This window comes from Ambystoma mexicanum, chromosome 11 (assembly GCF_040938575.1).
Source record: "Ambystoma mexicanum isolate Mex_15411 chromosome 11, UKY_AmexF1_1, whole genome shotgun sequence".
NCBI classification, from domain to species: Eukaryota; Metazoa; Chordata; class Amphibia; order Caudata; family Ambystomatidae; genus Ambystoma; species Ambystoma mexicanum.
Genome location: NC_090934.1, coordinates 848,230,696 through 848,257,765, shown reverse-complemented (window position 1 = coordinate 848,257,765; position 27,070 = coordinate 848,230,696). Strand labels below are relative to the sequence as shown.

The 27,070-nt window shown below is 49.2% G+C and overlaps 1 protein-coding gene across 3 annotated transcripts in view; it reads left to right on the top strand.

Moving 5' to 3' along the window:
- Window positions 1–27,070, top strand: part of LOC138503813 (protein phosphatase 1 regulatory subunit 12A-like) — a 977,826-nt gene that overhangs the window by 713,556 nt on the left and 237,200 nt on the right. For all 3 annotated transcript variants that reach the window (XM_069623833.1, XM_069623832.1, XM_069623831.1), the window contains exon 5: window positions 24,680–24,824. In XM_069623833.1, coding sequence (XP_069479934.1) covers window positions 24,680–24,824 — 145 coding nt within the window. The remainder of the gene's footprint in view (window positions 1–24,679; window positions 24,825–27,070) is intronic.

The following is a 27,070-nucleotide window of genomic DNA, read 5'->3' as shown; positions in this document are numbered from 1 at the left end:
CCTTTCCCACCTTTCCCGAAGTATGTAACCGTTGTGTTGCTGCATGGTAAAGGTTTGATCAGAAATATGTTTTTCTGTAATTATGCATATCTGTTTATAATGGTGGCATGTTTTAACTGCTTGGTATTCTATTCAAGCATCTGAATCTATGAAAGATCCAATGCTGGAGAAGTCTTAGTTACTTACCTGTAACTGTATTTCTCCAGCATTGGTATCTTTCATAGATTCACATGCGCCCGCCCGCCTCCCCTGAGAGGCTGCTCCTATGCTCGGCATCCATCATACTGTAATCTCTACGGTTCAAAATCTGAAGATGGCTGCCGGGGGCGGAGCTTAAGCCCTGCCACCTCATTGGCTGGGGCCATAAAGGACCAAAGTGAGGTGGAGGGACTACACAATGAAGTGGCTCATAGGCCATAATGGGCTATGTACATGCACTGCTAGGTGGCAGTATATATATATATATATATATATAAAAATTATTATTTAATTTATCACCGAGGATTCCCAGTCTGACGACGGGGAATATTCAAGCATGTGAATCTATGAAAGATACCAATGCTGGAGAAATACAGTTACAGGTAAGTAACTAAGACGTCTACGTCATGAACGCCGACCACTACCCTGAGATCGGGTTTGAAAAAGTGCAAGTCGATTTACAGACCCGCACCGAGAGTGTTTGTGGTGCCTCGGAGAAGGCCACGAGATGGAGGCCTATACGAAGTGTCAGGCGATGACAGGGAAGGCCTTGCAAGAGAGGAGGGGAAAACTACATGTAGGTCGTAAATCCGACCGTAAAGCCTCTAGCATCGAGTCGAGGTCCCGTGAGGAGAAATCTCCTCGATGTGAAAGGCATCGGTCTAGATCCCGAAGCGAGTCCCATCGCTCGTCGTCTTAGACAAAAAAATTGAAGAAACAACGCCACAGGTCCCCCTCCACCTCGTCCTCAGACGAATCCCCAAAAAGGATGAAATGTCCTACTAAACATTCATCACCCGTAGAATGGGAAGCATTCAGGGTCAAAATGATGGAGGTGTTTGAGAAAGCGAAGCCTCGGTCCGCGCCTTCCTCGGAAAGCTGGCCGGGAGCGTCATCGCTCCGACACTCGGTTGCCAATGCCCTAGCCATCCTTGCACTCTACGGCCGAGAACTCTGGTAGAAGTTGGGACCCATTCTCGGTTTCCTGCTAGAGGACAAAAAAGCAGAGGCCATGGTCATCTTTCATGAGGGGCAAGTGGCATCTGACCGTCAACTTTGGCTTAGTGCCACAGACTTCAGCAGGACGTCCAAGCTAAGGTGGTCGACATGGCTTTCAACAGGAATAACCTTTTTGGCTAGATGGTGGACAAACCTCTTCTCGCCATCAAGACGGACACAGACGGGATGCTCTCTGGGCACATTGCAACAAAGGAAGCAGGTCTTTCGCTCCCAGAAAGGAAAGGTCTCCCGAACATCCAATGTACTCAGCACTTCCTACCGCAGTCCTCTCGCTCCACTGCACAGGAGGTGTATAGAGACTGTTCCCAGGCCTAGAAGGGAGGTATCAAGCGTCATCGTCCACAAGCCACCAGGATGCAGATGCCAAAGGAAGCCTGACCAGGTCCAGGTCCCGAGCCCCCACTTCAGCACCCCTAGTGGGAGGCCGGCTATCAGTTTGTCGACAAGTGGTGCAACATATCCACAGACAAATTGGTGCTCTACGTCATCGAGCACAGACACTCTCTGGAGTTCCAAGACAAGTGCCCCCGTATTCCTTCTTTGATGACACGAGCAGCACCTAGCCCAACTCGTCCAGAAGTTCAGGCAATGCTGCTAAATGGGGCCATAGAACCTGTCCCTCTGCGCCTCAGGGGATCCTGAGTACACTCCATATACTTTCTAGTTCACAAGTAGTCAGGTGGGTGGAGGCCCATCCTGGTCTCGGGGCATCTCAACAAATTTCTAAAGTCCCAGAAATTCAGGATGGTCACGTTACAGCATGTGCGTTCAGGCAACTGGAAAACAGATTACCTGGCTACACTGGATCTGGAGGATGCATATTTCCACATCTCCACTCAAAACATCAGAAGCTCCGAAGGTTCGCCGTCCAAGGAAGACATTTCCAATTAAAGGCATTACCCTTCAGTCTGAAATCCGCCCAAGGGTGTTCACCAAGTACCTAGCCCCAGTGGCAGTGTTCCTTCATCGGAAGTGAGTGCATGTATAACCCTACCTGGACGATTGGCTGATCTGGTCTCATTCTCACACTCAGGTGCCGCAACAAACAGACGGACCAGACTCTAACCTCTCTGGGATTCTCCATAAACTATCCAAGATCCTGCATTGTGCCTTCTGTGGAGGCATCATGAAGTAAGATGCACACAACAGATTTAATCTAAATCAATTGTTTATTTTTCTTAAATGTCAGGATAGAGTAAGGCCTAACTTGCCCTATGCTAAGGTGTGATTTCCTGACCTAAAGGAAACTAAGGATAGTCTGTATCAGTAAGTTCAACTCAAAGGTCTGTCTGTGTCCAAAACCTATACTTGCCCTCACAACTAAATACATACTATGTGTAGGGATGTCAGCAACAAAAAACAGTTTTCCAAATAAAGTTCCAAGCTTCTTCCAGCTCCTGGCTTATTTTCAGCTTCTCCTTCCCCAAGTTCAAAACCATTAGGGTTTCCTTTCCAAAGGGTTCAACACAATTCACAAAATGGCCTCGGCGTTCCCTTCCCCAAGACGTCAACTCTTCCAGCATCAAAACTAGCATCAGTTCAAATCTCTTGGCTTTCAAAATGGTTCCAGTTCACGGTCTTAATCATTCAGGCTTTTCCATAGATTACTCTTTCTCATTCACTTCAGCAACTGTTATACAATACATCTTCTTTGTTTGCTTTTCTTGGCTCTTTTCAAGCAGGGGTCACTCTGTCTAGGTGCAGTTGTCAGACCACACAATCTACCCATTACAGGTCACGCAACCGATATCCTTGGCACTTTGTTATACTTTTGTATTTCGCCAACACAGAGTTTCACCCTCTGAACCTGTGTCATTGGTTAACATTCAGTTCTGATTCTCCTTGGCAGTCTCTTCACTTTGTCGCAACCTATACAACCAGTTTCTTTTTGGCAGTCTTTTGGTTTTTGCCACACCTGGTATCGTCGCACAGCTCACTCTGTGGTGTTCACTATTTTCCACCACCTTCCTTTCCCATTATTCATAAGTGCTCATCACTTGCTTTCCAATAAGTGCCCATTACTTGAGCTTGTCTGGTGCCATATTCAAATATATTCATCATATGCTTCCTTTAGTTCGGTATTCAAAATAGCTTGTTGCACTTTCGAAAATACATGTTGCACTTTAGAGCTTGTTCGGTATTCAAGTAACTGTAATAGTTTTCAGTTTTTTTGGCATTTAAGTATGCCTGCTTCCAACCCCTGGAGCGCCCCGGTACGAGTGTTCCCTTCTTTACACTCACCGGAATGCTGCGGCTCCTCCGGGTGGCACGTTCCTCTTCTCCAGTTTCCTTTTGCTCCGCTTCAGCCACGTGGGAGCTCCAGCGAACAGCGCTCGCCGTCCTCGAGTCTTGCTGCACGTAGCTCTGCTCTTACTTGGTGGATGCAACCTGCAGCGGTTGGGAGACTTACGTTTCCCACAGCTCCTGCTGTGGACTCGGGGCAGGGAGAACTGCAGGCTTCTCAACCTTCTCATGGCCCGCTCTGGGCCCAGCGTCTTTCACCCTCCTGCACAGCACGGCATCCTTCCAGCCAGTTCCTCTCCAGCCTGCTCCACTTCTGCCGTGTCCTTTTCTCCAGGCCAGTTTCTCCTCTCTGTTGGGGTGTCTCTCATTTTATACACCTGTGGCCTGTTAAACGGTTGCAGGTGCAAGTCCTTTACTTCAGTTGCCTTATCAGTTAAGCCTATTAGCTGGACAAAAAGCAATGGCTGCAGACTCTCAAAGTTGGGGAAAAAAAACACAGAACCGGTTATCATGCCATGTTCTTTCTGGAGAGGGGCGCCTGCTACCTTTTTTCTATTAGCTGGACAGGGCTGTCCTTTACAATGGTACTCCTTTACAGCCCTCTTCTTCGTCTCAGTACCAAAGTTGTGAGAATAAATGGAAGTGTGCCTAACTCCCAGTTGCTTCCTCCTCGTCCCAGTCTGAACGTGAAATGGCTGTGGGGCATTTTCTCTGTACCAACAAGAGGAGGTTGATGTGTGTTTAACCTGCCCAAATAAGGGGGTGTCCTCCTAGTTGATCTCATATTTGTCCTAGTAGAACAATGGTCTTTCTGAGGATCACTTTGAAAGGAGAAAAGGGGAAGGATAGACAGTGCCCTATAAATGTGGAACGAAGTTCCACTGTGAAAAGGGAATGGGGGATACCATGTCTCACCCAAGGAGGCCCTCTCACCACTCCCCAAGTCTCATCCACCCAGGTGATCCTCCCTCGCATATCCCCCCGCAGGGTCAGGATCCAAGAGCGATGGCCTTTCCCTAACCACCTGAAAGGAGGATTCTGGGAAAGTGAGGATGCCCTCAGGTTCCTCACACCTCCCAAGACTCACTGTTCCTGGGGGCCCGTCTCAACACAGTCTCGTGCATGGTGTACTCATCCGAGGAAAGGATACGTACCATCCTAGTAAAGCTCCAAAGGCTATAGTCTGCCGAAGGGGCAGCAGTCCGGTCCATCAAATCCCTCTTAGGGATGATCTTGTCCTGTATCCATCTGGTCCCTCATTGCATGTTGCACAAGAGACCTCTTCGGGAGTTCCTGGACGTGAGGTGGATGCAGATCTCCGGCTCCCGGAACGACAAGATAGTCCTCAATCAAGTGTTCAGGAAATCCCTGAGGTGGTGCTCCATTCAGCTTCACAACTTGCAGGTGGCTCCTTTCAGGACCCCGGCGCAATAGGAAACGGTCACTACCAACGCGTCTCTGGAGGATTGGGGCACCCACGCATGTCAGCTATACTCCAGGCAATTATGGCTCCCAGAAGAGAAGATGTTGCATATCAATGTCCTTGAACTGCGGGCAGTTTTTTGGGCTCTCATCTTTCAAGCCTCAGCTTTTGGGAAAGCTGCTCAGGATCTTTATGGACAACACGATCACTGTGTATTACATCAAGAAGCAGGGCAGGACGAGATCTCTTGTCCTCTCCCTGGAAGCACAGAAACTATGGTGCTGGGCCATTGCTCAGTGGATATTTCTAGTCCTGTTCCACTTGACAGGTGTTCAAAACCCCATTGTGGACTCTCTAAGCAGGAGGCTGTGGTCCTGCCATGAGTGATCTGATATGGCATTTATAACACGCCTGTATGCAAGTATTTCCAGGCGTGACAAAACGAGGGGGAAACGAAAGGGACGACAAAACAACAATCTTATTAGGCCTTGTGTCATTCATATCGTGCAAGAGCAGGGAGGGGGAGGGGAGAAGTGCTGAGGGTAGGGGGAGGATGGAGAAGTGCAGGACAAAGGAGAAAACCATGCAACCAGAGGGTGGCAAATAAGTGCAAGGGAGGGGACTGTAGGGTTACAGATACAGACCACAAGTGCAGGGGAGCCAAGAGGCAGTGCAGGATAGCAGCTGGACAGGCAGGGACCTGGGCCCGAATTCAGAGAGGGACCAGGTGACCAGTGCAAGGAACAGGCAGGTGATCAGCAAGGGTGAGGAAGAGAGAAGGCAGAAGCAAAGAGAAAGTTCTTGAGTTGCTTCCGGAACCAGAGACCGTTCTGCTCAAGTTTCAGAGAGGCAGGGAGGCTGTTCCAGAGGGAGACCCCAGCCGAAAAGAGAGGCCCCCCAACTCTTTGCTTGGAAAAGCGACTGACCCTCAGAGTGTTGGAGGTGGAAGAGCGGAGAGCCTGAGAAAGCAGATATTTAGGAAGAGCGGGTTGGAGGTAGTGTGGCCCCAGGCCCCAAAAAGCCATTTGGACAATGCAAAGGATCTTGAACTTGATCCTTGTCGCAACTGGGAGCCAGTGAAGGGATTTCAGAGCTGGAGAGATATGATCCCTGGGCTAGAGGTTAAGGACTGAGTTGTAGAGGATGGAGAGTAGAGGCAGGAAGATTTAGAAAGAGGTTGTTGCAGTAGTCCAGCCTATAGAGAACCAGAGCTCTGGAGACAGTGAGCTTCTGGCGGAAAGTGAGGAAGGCACGAATACCTCTGAAGAGGTGTATCTGGTAGTTTGACTTCTTAGAGCTTCAGCAAGCTCAGGTGTCTCAGATTTTCAGCAAATGGGGCCAGCTACAACGACCAACACCAAGTGCCAGCAGTTTGCCAGAGTTTGGGGGACGCTTTCTTGATCCCATGAGAAGGCTGATTCCTGAACGCATCCGCCAATACTGTTGCTGCTACGTGTGATCAACACACTCAAAACATCCTGCTGCAAGATGATCCTCATTGCACTGGTGTGACACAGGCTCTCTTCCGTTTTCCAAGCAGTCTCGTCTCTGCTGCAAACAGATCTGGGTGATCCCTGTTTTGCCCAGACACACAATATATTTTTTTGATGCTGCAATTTCCCAGGTGCCTGGAGTTTCTGGCTCTCGTCTCCCATGAATGTCTGACAGTGCTCTCAGCATGTATCTCCTCGCGCATTGCTCGTTATTGCCCTGATTCCCTGTTTTTATTTTTCGGTCCTAAGTACTACATGCTCCATTTTTCGACATGCAAAGACCCATCAACGTGACGTTTTAGGTAACAGGCCAAAGATGATGATAAAAATAAATACATGGAAGATGCTCAAACTGAAAGTTGCAAGTGTGACGGCCTTTACTACAAATAAGCCCAAATTGCTTGGCTTATCTGAGATTCTACATTCTGATGAAGACCAAGAGAGACCTTTGTCCCACGTAACGCTCACACTCTTTGAACTTCACTGCCAACCCAGCAAGCACCTTTCAGCTTCACCTTCAAAGCCAGTGGCATCACATAGAAGTCTGTCACTATGCGCCCTCTTTCCTACTTGGCAGACAGTGATCATCTGTGGCAGTGAGCACATCACCAGAAGTCACGGCCTGGCCAGACCTGAGTAGCAGGAATGCCAAAAGAGAAAGGACAGGGAAGCAGCATTCATCTACAATGCAAAATTGAGGACGGAGGTCATTGTTTGGTGACAGAACGTCCTTGGTGTTTCTAGCCTGTCTTTTTTTTCAGACCTGCATCCTAAGCGACACATTGGATTGTACCCTTGTGTTAGAAACCCAGTCTAACTCCCTCAATTAAGCCTTGTTCCCTTTGGGTGAAAGGAAATTAATGAAGCCATACATGGTCGTTGCTTCTGCTTGCCTTGGAAATGAAGCCAAGACTAGAACTGACTGGATGGATATCTGAATGGTGTTGGATTCCTGAGAAAATCTAAATGTGTTTTCCCAGGACGTAGCCCAGGAAGGTTTTGGTGGCCACCAGTAGTTGGGCGACAGCCAATTGTTTGAAAGAATGCACCCACCTGATATGATGATGAATATGCACCTATTTTCATATTTAATCTGGCAGTCTGCTCCCTGCAGCAGAGGACCCAGTATCTTCGGGACTATGAGGATCTCATTTCTTTTTAGGAAATCAATCAAGCATTTAATTTTATTTGTGATAATAGGTGCTTTTAATCCAAGAATTCATTCAATGCTCACAATGGATGATACCGGCCAGTTCAGCATTGCATGTTTCATGCTGTGAACAGCAATCATCAGGGCTCTAATTGGTGTTAACACAGCGAGAAGAGAAGATGAAATTGGTGAGTGCTATAGTCCTAAATAAAAATGTACTTATTGTGTTTCTGAATTGTGCAGAAAATGTCCAGGCTTGCATGCTCAAATGGATAAAATAATGTGGTCAATACTATCCACGCCCATTTCTTACTTGAAATGTGCCTGCTGAGCACTTACTGCATATTCTGGTGTGAAATGTGAACAGCACAGCTGCATTGCACCCTTACTTCATTGATCATCTTGCCTCCAAACCAGCACCTTCTCCAGTACGTCTTCTGTCATCTTGATTGCATGCAGCTCCTCGTCATCTTTGAAACAGTCCCTGAAGAATGGCAGATGGTGCTGCCACCCACTGTTGACTTTTGAGCATTTGGTAGCTTGCATTTCAATATTGCGTGAGATTGCTTACTTTGCAGCCTATACTATTAACCAGATTCTTAATATTTGGCTTATGTTTAACATTGGGGGGCGGGAGGTAAGAGGGTACAACAGCAAAAGGGCTGTACCCAGCTCTGTCAGTCTTACATTAATTCCTAAGAGTACTGATCTCCATTTGGTAGGGTTAAATCCAAAGACACACAAGACTGAGCACTGGATTTGGGCGATTACTGATGATGCTAACCTTAATTCCTACCCTCTGAACACTGAAGGCTTCTTTCCCAGTTAAGGTTTACGTATCAGAGTTTATTGTAATGGCTAACTTTAATTCCTACCCTCTGAACACTGAAGGCTTCTTTCCCAGCTAAGGTTTACTTATCAGAGTATATTGTAATGGACGATGCTCCTCGACTGTGTTAGGTTGTGCGATTAATTAGCGATTTGCAGAGGAAACATGTCATTTAAGTATCCCCCACCACTGGGATAGTCCACTTAAAAATGGGCCCTTTTAAGGACGGCAGAGTATTACTGTTTTAAAATGGATATGCATCTAAAGTGGACTAGCTTTTTGGTAGTAGTTTTTGTGGCTTGAGTCCCAGGGGCTTCCCAGAGACTCTAGCAGGTTCTCGCACACAGCGCCTCCCTCTGTACAGAAGAGACAGCTACAGGGGCAAAGTGAACGTGTCTTTATTCCAACGTTCCCTGCCTGTAGCGGGCTCCCATGTCACATCCTGTGCCCAATCCCTTTTCCTTTGATGCTGCTCCCTCACCAGTAACAATGTCGATGGCATCCATGACACTACAACTTTCCCCCTATTTAAACTGTAAGTCCCCATTAACCCATTTCTTCAATGAATCTCTGCCATCGGGTTCTCACCCGTTGGGGTCTTTCCAGTCAATTGACTTCTGCCTGCCCTGGTGATCTCAGAGCTTGTATCTACCGGAATCAACTCTCCGACTCATCACCATCACCTTGATATGAGGCGTCTGAGTCACTTGGGTCCTTTTCACCGTTCCTTGAAGCTCTCATTACCCCCACCATTTTCTTGAAATGCAGGGAGTTCCAAGTGACTGGACTGCTTCCATTCTCTGCTGTTATTGTGGATCCTTTCTTCAGAATGATCACCATAGGGCCTGCATGAAACGCAGAGGTGTGCTTATCCGTCTTGGGTTGGCGAACTATCTTTATATCACCCACGGCTTTGCTTGATTCTCTGGCCTGGCGTTTGGCATCCTCATAAGTCTTCATCCTCTCTTTGGAATGTTCATCTCGCTCCCTCATCTTTCCATCTTCCTGATAAGCTTCCTTAAGTTTCGGGAGGTGGGGTATCCTGTTTCTCACGTTGCACCCTAACATAACTTTGGATGGAGACTTCCCAGTCATGCTATGAGATGTGTTTCTGTAGTCCCTCAACACCTGCCATAACAAGTGCTCAAAATGCTTTCCAGTCAGGTGTGCGATCTGGAGAGTTAGATTTCCCATGAATCTTTCTGCATTCTATTGGCCTGGGGTCATAAGCTAGTAAATCGTTGATGCTTAAAACCCATGTATTCCGCAAATGTTATGAGGTCTTGACAGGTGAACAGGGGTCCATTGTCTGACATAACAACCCTGGTAATTCTGTAAGCTGCGAACATCCTGTCCAGAGAGGGGATGACTTGTTGTGCGGCAGTGGACACCACTAGGTGGACCACAGGGAAAACGTGAGCATTCATCCACGGCTTCCAGTACATATTGTTCGCCATCAAAAATTCTAGTTGTTACTTCATCCCCCATCATCTCGGGCAACTGAGTCATCTGCAGAGGGTTCTGCATGTGTGTGAGTTGTTAGGTCACCGCAGATAGGACACAGTTTTAGCAGTTCTTCCACCTGATTATCCAACTGCGGGAATCACACGTTATGTTGTAGTAGTAGTTTGGTTGATATAATGCCCCTATAGCCTTCATGTGCCAGCTTTACTACCTGCCTTTGCAGTGTAGCAGGGATGGTACGTTTTGTCCCTTTTAATAACGGGCCATTTTATGATAGCAAGAGTTCTTCTATCGCCAACAACAAGCACTTGATGTCATTCTGGACGTCTTGTGATGCCACCTCCCCAATCTTCTTGGCGTGTTTCCAAAATCACAATCTTGTTCTAAATCATGTAGTATCTGTAGGCTGTCCACTCCATTTGATGTTGCCTGGTGCACCACATAATGTATATATCGATCCGCTATTGACGGTTCTGGGGTCACTGTTTTCTTCCTTTCCTGTACAATGGATGATATTAAAAGCATAGTCCTGCAGTTGTAGCCCCCATTTCGAGATCCTCAGAGGCATCCTTGCCTGAGGATTGCCATAGATGAACAGTAAGGCCTGATGAGCCGTTATGGTGGTAAACGTTTTTCTGTTAAAGAATAGATGGAAATGTTCACAAGCTGCGACTACAGCCAACCCCTCTTTTTCTGCTTGGGAGTATGCCTGCTCTGTTTTAGACAGACTCCTGCTTGCATAGGGATACTATGTGCCTCCTTTGTGATGAGTATTCATTGACTTGCGCCAGATTAGCCCTTTCTCCAGCATGGGGTCTGGCATGGATTCACATGCTCATGACTATTCCCCGTCGTCAGGTCAGGCTGGGAATCCTCGGTAAAGAAAAAACCAGTATCAGTTTCGTTTCTGATCTGTCTTTCGTAGTAATAACCAATCACTGGTCTCTGCGTCATACTGACCACAGCCAATGACTGCCCTCTACCTAAGCACCGCCTCTGGCAGCCATCTTCAGATTTGGAAGCACGTGAAGTGGCAGTATGACCAAGTGAAGAGCCGCAGAGGGGTAGGCGGGAGGGTTCGCATGTGAATCCATGCCAGACCCATGCTGGAGAACAACAGTTACAGGTAAGTAACTTGTTCCTTCTCCAGCATGGGGTCTGGCATGGATTCACATGCTCATGAATAAAGAATACATAGCAGTACACACATGCACAACCACGGGAGGTGGCAAAGGCTCAACATTAAGCATCACATCAACTCAACATTAAGCATCTTACCTCCTCACCAGGCTCACCTCAGGCGAACAGGTTGCGCAGCACTGCTTGGCCGACCCTGGACTCCTCCCTGGAATCCCGGTCGACGCAGTAGAATTTCGTGAAGGTGTGCGTCGACCTCCACGTAGCAGCCCTGCATATGTCCAGCAGGGGCACACCAGATAGGAACGCCGTGGTAGCTGCGATCGCTCTGGTGGAATGGGCTCTCGGACGGCCAGGCAGCGGTCGGTTTGCCAACCGGTGACAGTACATGATACAGCCGGAGAGCCATCTGGAGATGGAAGCCTTCGAGAGAGCCTTCCCCTGATTGACAGGTCCAAAGTTCACAAAGAGTTGCGACGTCTTCCGAAAACCCTTCGTGCGGTCCACGTAGAACTTCAGCGCTCTAGCTACATCCAGCGAGTGCAAAGTCCTCTCAGCCGGCGACGAAGGCGACGGGAAGAACACAGGTAACACCAAGGGTTCGTTGAGATGGAAGTCCGACGGTACCTTGGGCATGAAGGAGGGGTGCGTCCTGAGCACTACCCTCGTGTCGTGGAAAGTCAAGTACGGGGCCTTGCAGGAAAGGGCCTGGATCTCTCCCACTCGTCGTGCGGAGGTGATGGCCACAAGAAAAGCTGTTTTCCACGATAGAAACTTCAACGGGGCCGAGTGCAGAGGCTCGAACGGAGGTCCCATGAGCTTGGTCAGCACCACGTTGAGCTCCCACGCCGGGGCCGGAGCCTTCACCGGCGGGAACGATCTGAACAGTCCCTTCATGAACTCTTTCACCAGACGATGAGACCACAAGGACGTCCGCCCCGTGGTTCTGGTGTATCGGGAGATCGCAGCAAGATGAATCTTGATGGACGCGTGTGCCAAACCAGCTTTGGCCAGCGTCAGCAGGTACGGCAGTACTTGGGGAGCCGTAATCCGTAGAGGGTTAATCTTCTGCCAGCGCCGCGAGACAACTCGGCGGCCATTTTGTTGGCCATACAGTCCTTATGCACCGAGATAAGGACGAGGCTACCGTTACCGACGGAGGAACCTCTCCCGTCGGGGGATCGAGAACCGGGACCTTCTGGTGTTCCCCCTACCAAGAAAAGAAGGATCCATCCTCCACCTCCTTTTCAACCGTCGCGCCCCGTCCAGCCCTCCTCCCCGTCCACCCGAGGGGATGATACGGGGACTGACACGGCAGCGACGGGTACGGACGACGAGGCATACGACGAGGATTTTCCGTCGTCGCCTCCCACCAGGGCTTCTCCGCCCGACGAGATCGGATCTTTCCACTCCATGATCTCCAGGGCTATCCTGATTTGGTCTTATCATGTCCACACAGTGCCTGATGGTATCTCACCCCTTTTTAGGTACAGGTACAGTAGGAGACACCCAGGGAGTGAGTCCATCGCTGGCTATATGGTGTTGTGCTCCAAGAGCTTGTGTGGTGGTTCTTCCACTTGGTGCTGTAAATTCACTGCTATGCCCTGATAGTGGTGGGCCATGAGAGGAATAGTAGGATCAATGTGCAGTTGTATTTGCTTGTTTTAGCTTTCCGAGACATTTAAACAAGGAAGGGAACAGCTGTTCCATTCTCGCAACGGTATCTATGTATTATGTGCCATCAGACGATACAACACACGTATGCGACCCATGTCTAGGGCTGCTTTAAAGCTTAGCATGCAACCACTTTCTGCAGCCACCTCCAGCACATGTATTGGTAGTCTTTTGTTCTTTCGCCTGCTGATTTCCTAAGGCATAGAGATATCCCTTGTGTCTTTGTTCTAACGTCGACAAGCTCGAACCACTCCCGGAGGGCGATTGTTCGAGGTATTTTATCTGGTGTCACGCCCTTTGAGGTTGACTTGACACTGATGAGCACAACGTCTGCCTTTCCAGTGTTTTCCTTTCCTTCTGGGCATCTCTTTCCTCCGTAGGCTCTCCTTGTAGCATCCTGCTGGCTTTTCTTGATATTGCAAGACTGTCGTCGGGGAAGTTGTTACCACCATGGAACTTCATCGGCAGGCCCATACAATCCTCTCTTGTTGCACTGCGAGACATACGACACACCGCCTTTAAGGGATTTTTCACCTCGCCAGGCTGAGCACAGTTGTCCAATCGCCAGGCATGTCCCTTCATGCAGGAATTTGTACCTGCATTAAAAACAGAATTGATCAGTCTGCCCTTGTGGATGTATCGCTGGAACCATCTTATTTACCAGGGTGGGTGTCGATACTGGTATTTCATGGCTTGTCAGGACCTAGTGGGCTCCCCTTTCACCTTTCATGCCACATCTGCGGCTCAGCAGGCTGAACTGGGCTTCCTTGTGTCACTGCAGCCTCCACGGGCTAACAGGGTTGTACGTGCCCTTTGATGTCACTTGCGCGGCTACTGCGCGCCCACTGGAGCACGCCTGTCCTTTGGTCCTCCTTCATGCTCCTCGCGGCTAGTAACACGGGTTCACTGCAGCGTCACCAGTGATGTGGCTTGAGTCCCTGGGGCTTCCGAAAGACCCTAGCCGGTTTACCATACAGTGCCTCCCTCCATACCAAAGACGTGGACACAGAGGCAAGGTGAAAATGTCTTTATTCCAACATTCCCTGACTGTAATTGACTCTCCCCCTCACCCCCACATGCCCCGTTCCATTCCTCCCCCTTGCCCATAGTGATGTTGAAGGCATCCACGACACTACAGTGACATGCATAATTAAAATTGCAGGAAGATGCTCTTCTTTGTCAAATGAATAATTAAGTACAACTAAAGTTGTAATCAAGTAACCTGTTATGACAAGGATGATGGCACAGACTATTTAAGAGACACACAAGGCATTTTACTGGATACTACTTGGGGCACTCAGATCCAGAGTCAGCATAAGAAACTAGATTGGGGAAAAGATCTTTAATTGAGGGTCAAGATTAGCCACTTTACCACTGCCTGACAGGAGAATGGCCAGAAAGTGTGTGAAGGAGCTGAAATAAACCCAAGAGCAGCCATTTCTGCAGCTGGACAGTCTGTCAGACAAGAAAGAGATCAGATAGAGAGTTCACATTAACCTGACAAAGAAATAAACTAGAAAATGTTTTCCAGAAAGGCAAAATTTATATAGGTTTATCAAGTCCGACACTGGTATTGGGCAAGTAACCAAAAGAATGCTAACACATGGCATAGGCATGACAGATTGAGGGTATTTGGTTTCTGAATTGAAATCCATGAATTCCAAAAAGGCAGCAGATACTGTTTGCTCTGTGTTTGATTACATTTCCAGGTATGCTGATGATTAAAGTTGGTGTGTCTGAGTAGACGTGCCGACGGCGCTCCCCGGACCCTTCTGCCAACGGTGCCCACCACCCCAGCAGCAACCGAGGTTCGGGTGGTGTGGGGCCATCTGCACCCCCGTAATAGCGGTCCAAGGAGTGTTGAAGCTGTGCGGCCCCCTTGTGTGGTCTGCCTGAGTGCCGCGATGTGTGTGGCCGCTGCTAAGGCGCGGAGCGGAAGGTCGGCCTGTGGGGCCCGGTGCAGGACACGGCTGGCGGGAGCGGGACGTGGCCCACCAGGGGTCCCGCTGAGACTTGGAAGCCACCAAGAGCAAGGGCAGCGGCTGCGGCGGGGCTCGGTTGTAGCTGGAGCCGAGTGTGTGCCGGAGCAAAGGAGTGAGGTGAGGCCGCCGAGTGAGGAGGCAATCGACTGCAGCGACGCTGGGAAGGCTGGTGTACTGTGCAGCCCCTCTGAAGAGTTTGCCGGAGGGCTGCGGCGTGTGTGACTAACAAGGAGGCGTGGAGCGGACGTTCAAGCACAGCTGGCGGGAGTGGGGCGCAACCCTCCTAGGACCCAGCGGATGTGTGTGGGCTGTCAGGAGCGAGGGCAATTGCGGCAGCGGAGTCGCGCAGAGAGCCACCCCGTCCTTGCTGCCAGAACCGAAATTTGAGGGAATCCTGGTGCCGGGTGACCGCCGGAGCCCCGAATTGAGATACAGCCCCGGCAGAGACCGCCTGAGGATGGCGAGCCGCTGAACTTCACCTGCATGCTGCTGTCATTGTGATATGGAAGGGGTGATTGCTTGCTGTGTCGCCGGGTGAGGCTGTGGGTCAGCGGAGGCGAAGCAGCCCGCGGGAGGCCGCGGACAAAGAAGCGCGGCCGGTGGTGGCGTCCCAGCGGCTTAGAGGTGCAGGGGAAGGTAGGAGGCCATAGCGGAGGAGGAGGGGCACCCCTATTCGACAGCCAAGCAGTGAAACCTGAGTGGGCGTGGAGGGCCCAGCCTTCCCTACCTTTCTAAGTGCAGCTCAGACTTGATGTGCACCTGAGGGGGTGAAAGGATCTGTGTCACCGGGCCACCGGAGCCAGGGGCAAACGACCCGTGTCTACAGGGGACATTGAGTTAGCCAGAGGAGCGCGGCTACCGTGATGCCTGCCCCCGGGCTGAGGAGGAGGCGGGGCCAATCCAGCTTAATGAGTGGGGCCAGTGGTTAAAACACAGTTCCTGGCGGTGCTGCTAGGGAGATTTCTGGGAAGAAACATCTACCTGTGCCTTCCATACAGAGAGGGCGGACCTGCGCCGCTGAGAACTTCATCATCCTGGTTGCGGCGGGTTCACGGTGAGGCGCAGTAGGTCAACGGCCCTCTGCAGGGGAAGCATTACGTCTTCAGGGGGAGGCGAAGCGGGCGGGATGACCACGAAGAACAGGGGGAGAGGGGGCAGGGCACCTCTGGCCCCTGAAGAGTGTCACGGCACCCTGCATGAACTGTGGCCGGCGCAGGCCTCAAAGGAAGGAAGCAGATCCCCCAGGGAGATGGTGGGGGAAGGCACCTCCCAGGGGAATGCAGAAGACCTGGCAATAATGCACAGGCAAGAATTCCTAGGGGAGTTACAAGCTTTACAGAACAATTTAGCAAAGACTTTTCAGGAGCAATTCCAGTTGAAGCGAGCAGACCTTAATGTAGCCCTAGGAGAAATGAAGCAAGAAATGCGTCAACTGGGCGAAAGGACAGATGTCCTGGAGAGGGGCCTCCAAGAGGTGGACAAGGACACCACCGCCAATAGCGAAGCAATTGAAAAGCTGGACACTGCCACCAGAAACTTGGAAACGCAGATGGAGGATTTAGAAAACTGATCCCGCAGAATTAACATCAGAGTGAAAATGTTGCCGGAATCGGTGCTTGATAAGAACCTGAAAGAGGTACTCCAGGGCATCTTTGCCGAGATCCTAGGCGAGAGCGAACCTGGAAAGCTCGAGCTAGACCGGGTACATAGAACGGGGCATCTGACCAAGGGACAGTCAGCGCCGCCGAGGGATGTCTTGGCAGCATTTGCTAGGTATGCTCAGAAAGAGGCGGTTCTCAAGGCGGCAAGACTAAAGGAACCCATTACATTCGAGGGCCAACAGATCGCACTGTTTCAAGATCTGACGAGCAGTACACTCCTGAAGAGGAGGCAGATGTGCCCGTTATTGAAAATACTAAACAACAAGGCAATACGATACAAATGGACCTTTCCATTCGGTCTGCTCTTTGAGTGGGACGGTGCACAGAGGCGGGTTACATCACTTCAAGAAGGAGCTAACTTGTTGCGCGCGGACCTGGAGGATGCCCCTTCGAGCTCGGAGTCTAGAAACACGACTGGCCGGCCCAGATCAAGGTCTTGGGAGTGGACGACCGACGGAGGAAAGAACCAAAGGATAAGGATCTGCAGCAACTGGGGAACCGAGGCGAAGAGAGGACACGGAAGTGAAAGACTCTCTATGTAGAATGGTCAGTGGTAGGGGTGGTGGGCCTCTAAAAGGTGGATCGAAGCGTGGGGTTGCTGGTGGAGCAGCCATTTTGGAAAAGGTAAGGGTGGGATGCCCGAGTTAAGAGTGGAGGGAGTGCGGGAAGGTGTTATCCTTCAGGGGGGGATTAGGGGGAGGGACAAAGGGGAACGTTGGGTGAAGGGGCAACGAGCAATTAACTGGGGGGAGAGGAATTAGGAGGTTACCAAGCACAGCGTTCATACATTTCTGGGGGTCCGCTTAAGTGGCTAACACATAACGTAAGGGGGTTGAACACCCCTCTTAAAAGAAAAAAGCTGGAGCTTTTTACGCAGAAGGAAGGGCCGGACATCATGGGTCTTCAGGAAACGCACTTGGTACACAGGGATCAGCGCAGGCTAAAATTACGCAGTTTTGACCGGATCCTCCATGCCTCAGGCCCTAGCAAGATTAGGGATAAAGAAGGGAGGTACATAATAGCCAGGGGTAAGTACCAAGCAGCCTTATATACAATTGCAGTAGTGTATGCCCCTAACTCGGGCCAGGAGCAATTTGTGCATCGAGTCCTGAAGGTGTTGGAGGATGAAGCATGGGGTCAGATCATCCTGATGGGCGATCTCAATATTGCATGGAACAGGGAGAGGGACAGGGGTGGAAAGCGGGTAGCTGGGGGAGGAACAGTAATGACTGCGGAGCTGAAGGGCAGGATCAATAGGGTGGGGCTGCGTGATGCTTGGAGGGAGTGCAAGGGGGATGAGGAAGGCTACACCTTTCTATCGGGGGTTCACGGCTCGCAGTCCAGAATTGATTACATTTGGGTATCGGCAGGCCTGGTGGGCAGCATTCGTGAGGTACACACCGGGCCGATAGGCATAGCAGATCATGAAACGGTTTCCATGGTGTTGGACATAGGCCAGAGGGCATAGGGCTTGTGGGGTTGGACATTTTCGGAGGCCATAGTGAGGGACCCAGAGGTTAGGGAGGATATCGAGGGAAAGATCAAATTATTCTTCGACACTAATAAGAAGGAGGATACTGGGGAGGGAATAAGGTGGGATGCTTTTAAAGCTACCCTAAGGGGGAATTGATTGCAGCGGCAGCTCACCGAGTGAAGCTTTTGAAGCTCTTAGAGGCCCAGTTAGAAGAGGAAGTGGAGGTGGCTGGGCAAGCGGTGGATGATACCCCCTCCCGGGCTGCTATGCGGGTTTACAGGAAAGCAGTGGGTCAGTTGGAACTCTTGCGTACTGTATTGCTCGCCAAGAGTGTACGGAAAGTCATTAATCACCAGCGCAATTGCAGAGCCAATACTTTAAACGCAGGTAGACGCCGCAATGACTTACAACCACACACATGCTTAGAAAATAATGAGCACTTATACGGCTCTATATTCAAAGCTTGGAAGCAACAAGTGATAACACAGAAATAAATCACAGAAAAGACAGAGAATTTAAAAGAAAATAAATCACCGTGGGCGTAACTGAATCCCTCATCTCGCCAGAAGTGGCTGGAAGACCCTGATAACAGCCAGGCCGAGAGCACAACAGCCCACAGGTATGCCGGACAAAGGCGTCCCCCTTCCGACTGAGGTCTTTGTACTTGTCCCGTCTGACCGTTGAGGGGTTCCGCATATATGCACTCCTTAAAAAGGGGTGGTAATTTCTCAAACCTTCTGGCAATGCACTTGCGCATTGATGGGCAACCGTTGGTTGCCAGCTGGGTCAACCGACAGTAACCTCAAGGAGCAAAGCGCTTCCCTCCTCTAAGAACAAGCGCCACGGAAAGCAGTCCCATAACTCATAACAAGGCATAACAAAGCCAGATTTCCCAGCAGAATGTCCTTGACTGCATACCAGGTTTGGAAAGCATGTTTTCTTCAGCAAAGTAAATTCAGCTCTGAGCAAATGAGTACAGTTTTCACTGAGGCATGAAGTGAATATCCATTATGGCTCTGAGTGCCCCCAGAATACACTGCGCACCAGCGCCATGTTTTAGCTCAAGCAGAACAGTACTAAGAAGGCTGAGGGTGCCCTGCTGGCAGTGAGGCAAAAATATTACATGAAAGCTAATAAGCCGGATGCACTGTTAGCCCGCCGTTTAAGGGGTAATAGTGCAAGAAATGCGATTACTGTGCTAAAATTAGATTCGGGTTTACGGGTTACAAGGCAATTGGATTTACAGGAGGTTATTGTGGAGTACTACGACTCCCTATATGCCTCTCAGGCCCCCCGCAGCGACACCCAGGAGAAATTTTTACAAAAGGTGATTCTGGGGAAAATTAGTAGGAATACGGGGGAAGCCCTGAATCAAGAAATCTCAGAAGAGGAAGTGAGATGGGTGATTAGGGCCCTCCCGGTGCATAAGGCTCCCGGCCCGGACGGCTATACCGCCGCATTTTATAAGTTGTTTATTACGCAGTTAGCCCCACAGTTGACCTCCCTGTTTAACTCTTTTAGGCAAACGGGTAGGATTTCCCCTTCTATGGAGGAGTCGAAGGTCACCCTCATCCTCAAACCTAATAAAAACCCAGAGGACAGATCCTCATATCGCCCGATAGCCTTGATTAACACTGACGCGAAGATATACACCAAGATCTTGGCGAGCCATCTAGAGTCCATCCTCCCGAGTTTGATCCACCCTGACCAGGCCGGGTTTATTAGAGGTAGACAAACGGCGGACAACATCAGGCGTGTGGCCCACATAGTAGAAAAGGCCCAAAAGACTAACACTCCCGTGGTCTTGGTGGCACTGAATGCGGAAAAGGCTTTTGACCGCGTGGAGTGGTCTTTTCTGTTTCGAGTAATGGAGACGATGGGCTTTGGGGGGACTTTATGAGGATGGTCTGAGCTAACTACCAGGACCCCAGCATCAGAGCGATGGTTAATGGTAAGGCCTCTAGGCAAATAAATTTGCGGCGAGGTACTAAGCAAGGCTGTCCTCTCTCCCCAATACTCTATGCGATTTATCTAGAGCCTCTCCTCCAGGCAATCGGGAAGAATCGGGAGATTCAGGGCATCCCTTTCGGGGGGGAACAGCAGAAAGTTGCAGCTTTCGCAGACGACATGTTATTGATGTTGACGGCACCGAAAGACTTGCTGCAAGCGAGTGTGACCTTATTGGAGGCCTTTGGGGAGGCATCGGGTTTAAAGATTAACACCAACAAGTCAGAAGTGCTGAACCTGACGTTAAAAGCGGAGGAACGTGAAGGGCTAAAGGAGGGTCTGCAGTTTATGTGGAGCAAGGGAGGGATCAGATACCTGGGGGTGAAAATCACAGCAACTTTAACAGGGTGGTATGCGGCTAACTTCCCCCCGCTCCTCAAAGCGGTTAAAAAAGACTTCCAGAAGTGGAAGGAGCACAGAGTGTCGTGGATGGGGCGGATAGCCGCGGTGAAGATGGTCACGTTGCCAAGGCTGCTTTATCTATTCCAGGCTATCCCGCTGCCTATCCTGTCAATGTTCTTTAAAGAGTTGGACTCGCTCACCAAAGGGTTCATCTGGGAAGGGAAAAGGGCCAGAGTGGCCTTTAGGCTTCTGACAACGGCCAAGGGTGAGGGAGGGCTGGCACTGCCGAACTTTCAGCGATATTACGAGGCTGCGCAGCTTCGTGTCATCAGGGAATGGGTGATGAGGGGTCTCCAGACAAACTGTGGGTGAGGATGAACAGGGCGGTAGCACACCGTAACCTAGCAGAAATTCTATGGCTTCCTAAGCAACATAGACCCCAGCATTCTATGAGAGCGCTATTACTAAGCTTATGGCGGATACCTGGGATAAACTGGTGGGCACTGGAGGCATAACTACCTTCCCGTCCCCCTTTACTCCCATCTTTGGTAATGGAGACTTCTCCCCGGGAATGGAGAAAAGGGCTTTTGTTCAGTGGCAGGAAGGTGGGTGCGGGAAACTGGCGGATATGTTCCTGGGGGGGGGGGGAGTGCTGTCATTTCAGAATTGTAAGAGGGGAATTTGCAATCCATGAAAGGGAGATATTGCGGTATGCACAAATTCGACATTGGGTTATGCAACCAGGGGTTAAAATGGCAGCCACCAGAGACCCAACGCCATTTGAGAAGCTTCTCACTGACGGTTCGAAAGGCTTAATTTCTAACATTTACAAGACTTTGAGCAGGGCTAATGTGGGTACCCAGTGGCCCTATATGCGGGAATGGGAGCGGATATTGAGGGGGGATATCGGTAGACCAGAGTGGGAGAATCTATGGCGAAAAATACCTAAATTGGCTAAGGCATCTCAACTGCAGGAAACTTGGTACAAGATACTGTATGGGTGGCATTACACCCCCGCTAGGCTCCAAAGGATGTATCCAGAGATTTCGGAGAAGTGTTGGAGGGGTATCTGGTGGTCATGCCCAAAGATCGCACCATTTTGGGGAGAGATGAGGGAAGCATAAGACCTGGCCTTTGGCCCGGGAGACGGCAGAACGCTGTTGTACATTCTTTTGGGTTTTCGGGCAAATGAGGCGGCGGGTGAACCTAGAGGGAGGGAGAAAGCAAGGGCGATATTATCGTTGGCTGCTATGATGCAAATAGCTCGAAGGTGGAAGAGCGCAGAGGTCCCTGTCTGCCAGGACTGGCTCCGGAAGATGTGGGAAATAGTAGCTCTGGAATGGGCGACCTATACCATGCAAAACAAACTACAGAGCTTTGCGGCGGACTGGGGCGAAATGTTGGACTGACTTAAAGATGATTTTAGGGTGATATGGTGCCCGCAGCGCCCGAGACTGTTGGACCTTCAATGATCGCATTATGCTTACGCGTGGGAATGGTGAACTGAACTGGAAAGTGGTAGCTCGTTGTCTGGGGCGAAGGGGGGTAGAAGGGAGTGGGAGGGAGGGGGGAAGGGTTCTTATGTTTTGTTTGACTTTTTATAAAAGTCATTAAATAAAGTTTTCCAAAAAAAAAGTTGGTGTCTGCATCCGAGCATAGACCTATATTTGTTCTGTTGACATTGGAAAGAAACATCTATACAAAGAGGACTGCACATCTGTGTGCATGTGCAAGACATCTTTCATGTCAAAGCCAGCTGCTCCAGCATTTTATTGAGGCTTAGGGTTGTTTTTTAATTATCACCTATGTGATAACTAAAAAGAGAGTGGGATAAAGATGAGATTGGTTTAAAGGAGTGGTTAAGGACAAGTAAGCTCAGTCATGGTTTAACAAGAGTGAGAAATGTGTGAGTTTTTGGGGTGATGAGTAATGTTCTTTGTGACACATTCTTTCCTCATTACGATTACGGTTGATTTGGAGTACTTCTCCTAGTGGCATATTTAAAATGTTACTCTTTTGGAGCACGCTGGTCACTAGAAAGTTTGAATTAATATCTGTGCTATTCCTATGTAATCTGCAGTTAAGCCCTTTTGTTTGGTATAGATCTAGAAGGGAAATCTCTCCGGCCATAGTGTAGAGGTATGGTGATTCCAAATTCATTGGGGTTGGGCCAGTGAGTGATATCATTATATAGTGTTGTCCCACCCCACAAGATAACAATATACTCTATATAGGAGGACCAAATGGCCATATACCGGTTCTGTTCACTGCATGCTTTGCTGAAGGGGTGTTCTTCCTAGAAATACCCAATGAAGAGGCTGGCCAATGAGGGTGCGTCTTTAGCCCCCAATGCCAGGCCCATCGATAGGTGGTATAGGATATTGTCAAAGAAAAAAAGTTGTTAGGCCCTGTGAACCATAGCGTTTCAAGAATCATTTCCGATTGGGCATGCTAGCTGGCATAATTTATTTTGAAATTATACTTTTGAAATTATACTTGAGTGAAGTTATTTGTAGCTTGTGCTTTGAGGGGGTTAAACCCAGATAGGCCTAACAACCTGTCAGAAATGGCTTGCTGACAAAGTTAAGGGCATTAGTATAGTGTGGTCATTTAAATCAGGTTCCGTTCTGTTGCCAAATAGGTTTGGGCCACCCACACGTTATACATCCTTATTATTAGTGCCGATATTCGAAAAACGCGGGTGCTAAACACATTTCTCCCAAAAAAGGAAAACCTATCTTACCTTTGACATCTCTGCCACTGGTCCTCTTTTCTGTTTTCATTGTTGATTACGGAAAGAGGGATGGTGCTGAAGGTACTGAAGGTAGTTTCAATCTATCCTTTTTGTTTGACAAAAATCTCCTGCACCTGCGTTTTCAAATTATGCAGTGCATTTAATGAAGGGTACTGGGGAATGTGCAAAATGTCGCCAGAGGTGTGCAGGTTGCACCATATGTGGAGATTGTATCCCGTGAATACCAACTCCTTTCATAGGACCAGAATGTAGTGCTTTTGACAAAATGTCAGGCAAAATGTTTGTTTGATGAGTTGAAGGATTTACTTATTGTGTGTGAAAGACCTGGGCTTGTTCGCAAATAGTGTAAGATGTGTATTTATATAGTCCCGTGCTCAGTTGAAGAGCCATTGCCTCTGATAACGCCACCTACTTTAATAATGCAACTTACTGTTTTCTTTCATGTCGGCGACGCTATGGCACAAATGTACATTTAGCACGTCAAGGAACCATAACGTACTACTAAACAAATGAAACACCACTGTTTGACGAACTTGGCCTCATGTGTGCCAATCACACTTAGAAATATGTTTCACGTCATCTTGCTTTTAACTGTTGCTTGATATGTTTGGCCTAAAAAGCCCCTCCTATTCATTTAGGGTATGGATGTCCAAGATTATTTAATCAGTCCTTGTACCCTTTCTGCCAGCTAATCACACCAATCGAGTGCACAACATACACCTAACAGGGGTCGAATCTGGGATTTCATGAGCAGGAGCTAAAACTAGCTCCTGGGTATCACCCATCACGTAGTGGCACGAGCTGCCCCTAGAGAACCAGGTGCTAGCACATAGCATTACACAAATCTACATTTTGAACGAGATTGTCTTTCACTTTTTGTCCATTATATACAAATCGTTACACTTTAATTGTCTTTTAGAAGTCTCAAATGGTTCTTTACACACGTTCCTGGATACAGAAAGTTAATGCCACATAGGTATCTTGCTAGTTTGCATCTGGAGCCAAGTGTAGCTCCTGCTTCCTGTTCGTTTTAAGCTAAGTAGGCTCTCCTGGGCTAGGAGCAGGAGCTAAATGGTAAATGGCTCCCAGCAATTTTGAACACTGCCTAAGCTATCGCTCTAAATGTGACGCAAATCTGTCATTCTTGGTAATGCATTTTTTGTAACACACGATTACCGGAGACCAGTTTCCTTGTATCGGGGCCCCACAAGAGGATCTCCCTAGTGTTGAAGATCATGTTGGATCCAAACCACTTGCAGTTTAGAGCTTGCATTAAAACCCTGCTGTTTGTAGGCTAGTATTTGGGCTTTTTGTTTAGGCACCTCCCTGCACTGATGGTTCGCGAGAAGAGGCAATTTGATATTTCATCGCATTCCCTCCCTGAATCTCTGAGCCTTTTCTTCACTGAAAGCCTCTGATTTTGCCTCATACTTGACTTAAATTGACATGCTACATTCTTCCTTTCCCTCTTCTACCTCTCTCTTTCTCTCCTTCATTGGCCCTTATCACCCAATTATGATTATATTATTTTGCTCCTATTTCCTACGCCAACTGTACAACGTGCAAACCCTACTTCTGCTACCTTTTGATCCTCTTCCACCTGCACAATCCCTGTGTTTCCTCGCCTACTTTATAACATGACTTACTTTAACTTCCCCTTCTCCTCTGGTTGCATTTCAATCACCTACAGACACTCCATCTCACAGAAAACAGACCGCTTTACACAGCATGTCCAAGCTAAACAGTGTCTGTCTACTTAAGTTATTCTGATCGTCCCCTTTTGGGGTTTCTAGACAGTCTTGCATTGACACATTCTTGGTTTACAGGCTGCTCCTCCAGGTCGGGTATGATGTGGATGTAACCGATGCGGATGGGTGGACCCCTTTACATGCTGCTGCGCACTGGGGCCAGCAGGAGGCTTGTCGTCTGCTAGTGGAGGATCTCTGCAACATGGAGGCTGTCAACACTGTGGTAAGTTTAAGCCACCTATGCACTCAGTGTGAGCTCTGTCTTTGTTTTAGTCTTTGCCTTTCTTTGCTATCTGGTTTTCTTCCTCTTCCTTCCTTCTGCCTCGCCAACCAGCTCTTCTTGTGTTTATCATTCTCATATCCCCACCTGCTATCCATCGCCTTGTCTTTACTGCACTTGCTCTATTCCTTGCATTTCAATGTCTCTTGCTAAACCCCCCTTCATAGCCTTCTACTCCCACTCTTTTCTGTGTATCCCAATTTCAAAGGGATTGTGTCCTTCAACGTATTCCTTATCTTTGATAGATCATCTCCCAGCTTGCTTGCCTTCGAATATTTTTTTCAGTAGAGGGCGCTGCGCGTCGACGTCCCTCGAGCCGATGTCCCTCGACGGCCTCCGTATCGGTGCCGACGTCTGCACGCGTATAAATAGACTTGCGCAGCGTCCGTTGCTCAGTTCCTTTTTTCCGCACTTCGTGGGGCCTCGGAATATCGTTGCTCAGTCAAATATGTCGATATATTCCTCGTGAATACCGACTCGTACTCGATGGCTTCCTCACCCGAACTGACGACTCCACAGTCCGGCTTCAAAAAATGTCGAGACTGTGGAAAGAAAATGTCGTTGACGGATCCTCACAGGATCCGTTTGTGGTGCCTGGGAATCGAGCACCATTGTTCGGAGTGCGAGGACTGCATGTCCATGACGGTGAAAGCCTTGAAGGAGCGTAAGGGGAAGCTCGAGAGAGGTAAGGCAGTTAAAACTTCTTCTAGGCGGAGTCGAGACATTCGTCTCCTCGCCATCATAAAAGACATTATCGTTCTAGATCTCGAAGCAGTTCCCATCACTCTTTGAGATCTAAGCATTCAAAAAAGAGACGTCGAAGATCCCCTTCCTCGTCTTCGTCTTCCGTTTCCTCAAAAAGGGTCTCCTGTTCCACTAAACATAGCTCTCAGGCTGAGTGGGAGGAATTCAGGAAAAAGATGCTAACCGTCTTCGAGAAAGCGGCCTCGACCCCCTCGAAGACTGCTGAGGGTGATACCATGGGTGAAAGACCCAAAAAATCAAAAAGCCGCGAGTCGCAGTACCCGGCGAAAGAAGCCACTCGAGAGCATCACAAACCTTCGAGTAAAGGCAAAGTTGTGTCTTCGACGCTGTCGTCGCGGATCCCTGCGAGACATAGATCGGCGTCGTCGACGCCGTTCTCGAAGGGTTCTTCGACGCACAGGTCAGTCGAGTCGACGCGGTCTTAGACGCCGAGAAAGGACAAACCCACGCCCACCTCACAGCCAGTGGCCATACCCAGAGCCTCGAGCATGAGAATGTCGTCGACAACCTCAAGTAAAATCCCGATATTCTCGAGTACATCGAGGCCTCTAACACCTTTCTCAACGCCTTTTTTGATGGCTTCAAAGCCTTTAACGTCTGCGTCGACGACGTCAACGTTTTCTCAGCCAATCATGACAAATCTGGCTCCTTCTGCTCTGGAAATGGGATTTATACCATTTTCAAGACCTGACCACTCCCGGGTCTTATCTTCTATTTATGAAGAAGGGGAGGATTCAGATCAGGAAAGGCCTTTTGAGTTGCAGGGATCTGCAACTCCTGCACTAGAGGAATTTATCTCTGAGGAAGGTAGGTTGAAAGACCTCCATGAAACCCTACAGGAAGCAAGTGGGTTGGACACTTCCCCAGAAGTGGAATTCGCCACGCCAGACCCAGGGCAACATGCTGAAACCCCTTATAGAACCTTGATGGCAAGGATAATCGAGTTTATGGGATGGTCCACACCCTCACCTGCTTTTCAGCAAGACAACCTCACCGACATCTTGGTCAAAGGTCCACAGGAGGATCCTGTAGTGCCATTTCATGCGGCATTACAAAGGAGAATATTGGCAAACTGGGAAACACCTGAGGTTATCTCGGCAGTTAACAAGAAACTATAAGCTAAATATCGGGTGTCTTCTGCTGATCCTGAATATTTATCTAAACACCCAACTCCGGAGAGTCTGGTTGTTCAGGCAGCTACTTCAGCAGGTAGTAAATCGGCTTACCCTACTGTTCCACAGGACAGGGATGATAAGAGATATGACTCTATGGCCAAAAAAGTATTTTCCGCATGTAGCATGGCGTTGAAATCCATCAATGCTACTTGTACGCTCGCAAGGTTCAGCCACACACTTTGGGAGTGTGCTTCATCAGCGGCTGACTGCCTCCCGGAGGGAGAAGAAAGGGAAGCGTTTCTCAACATC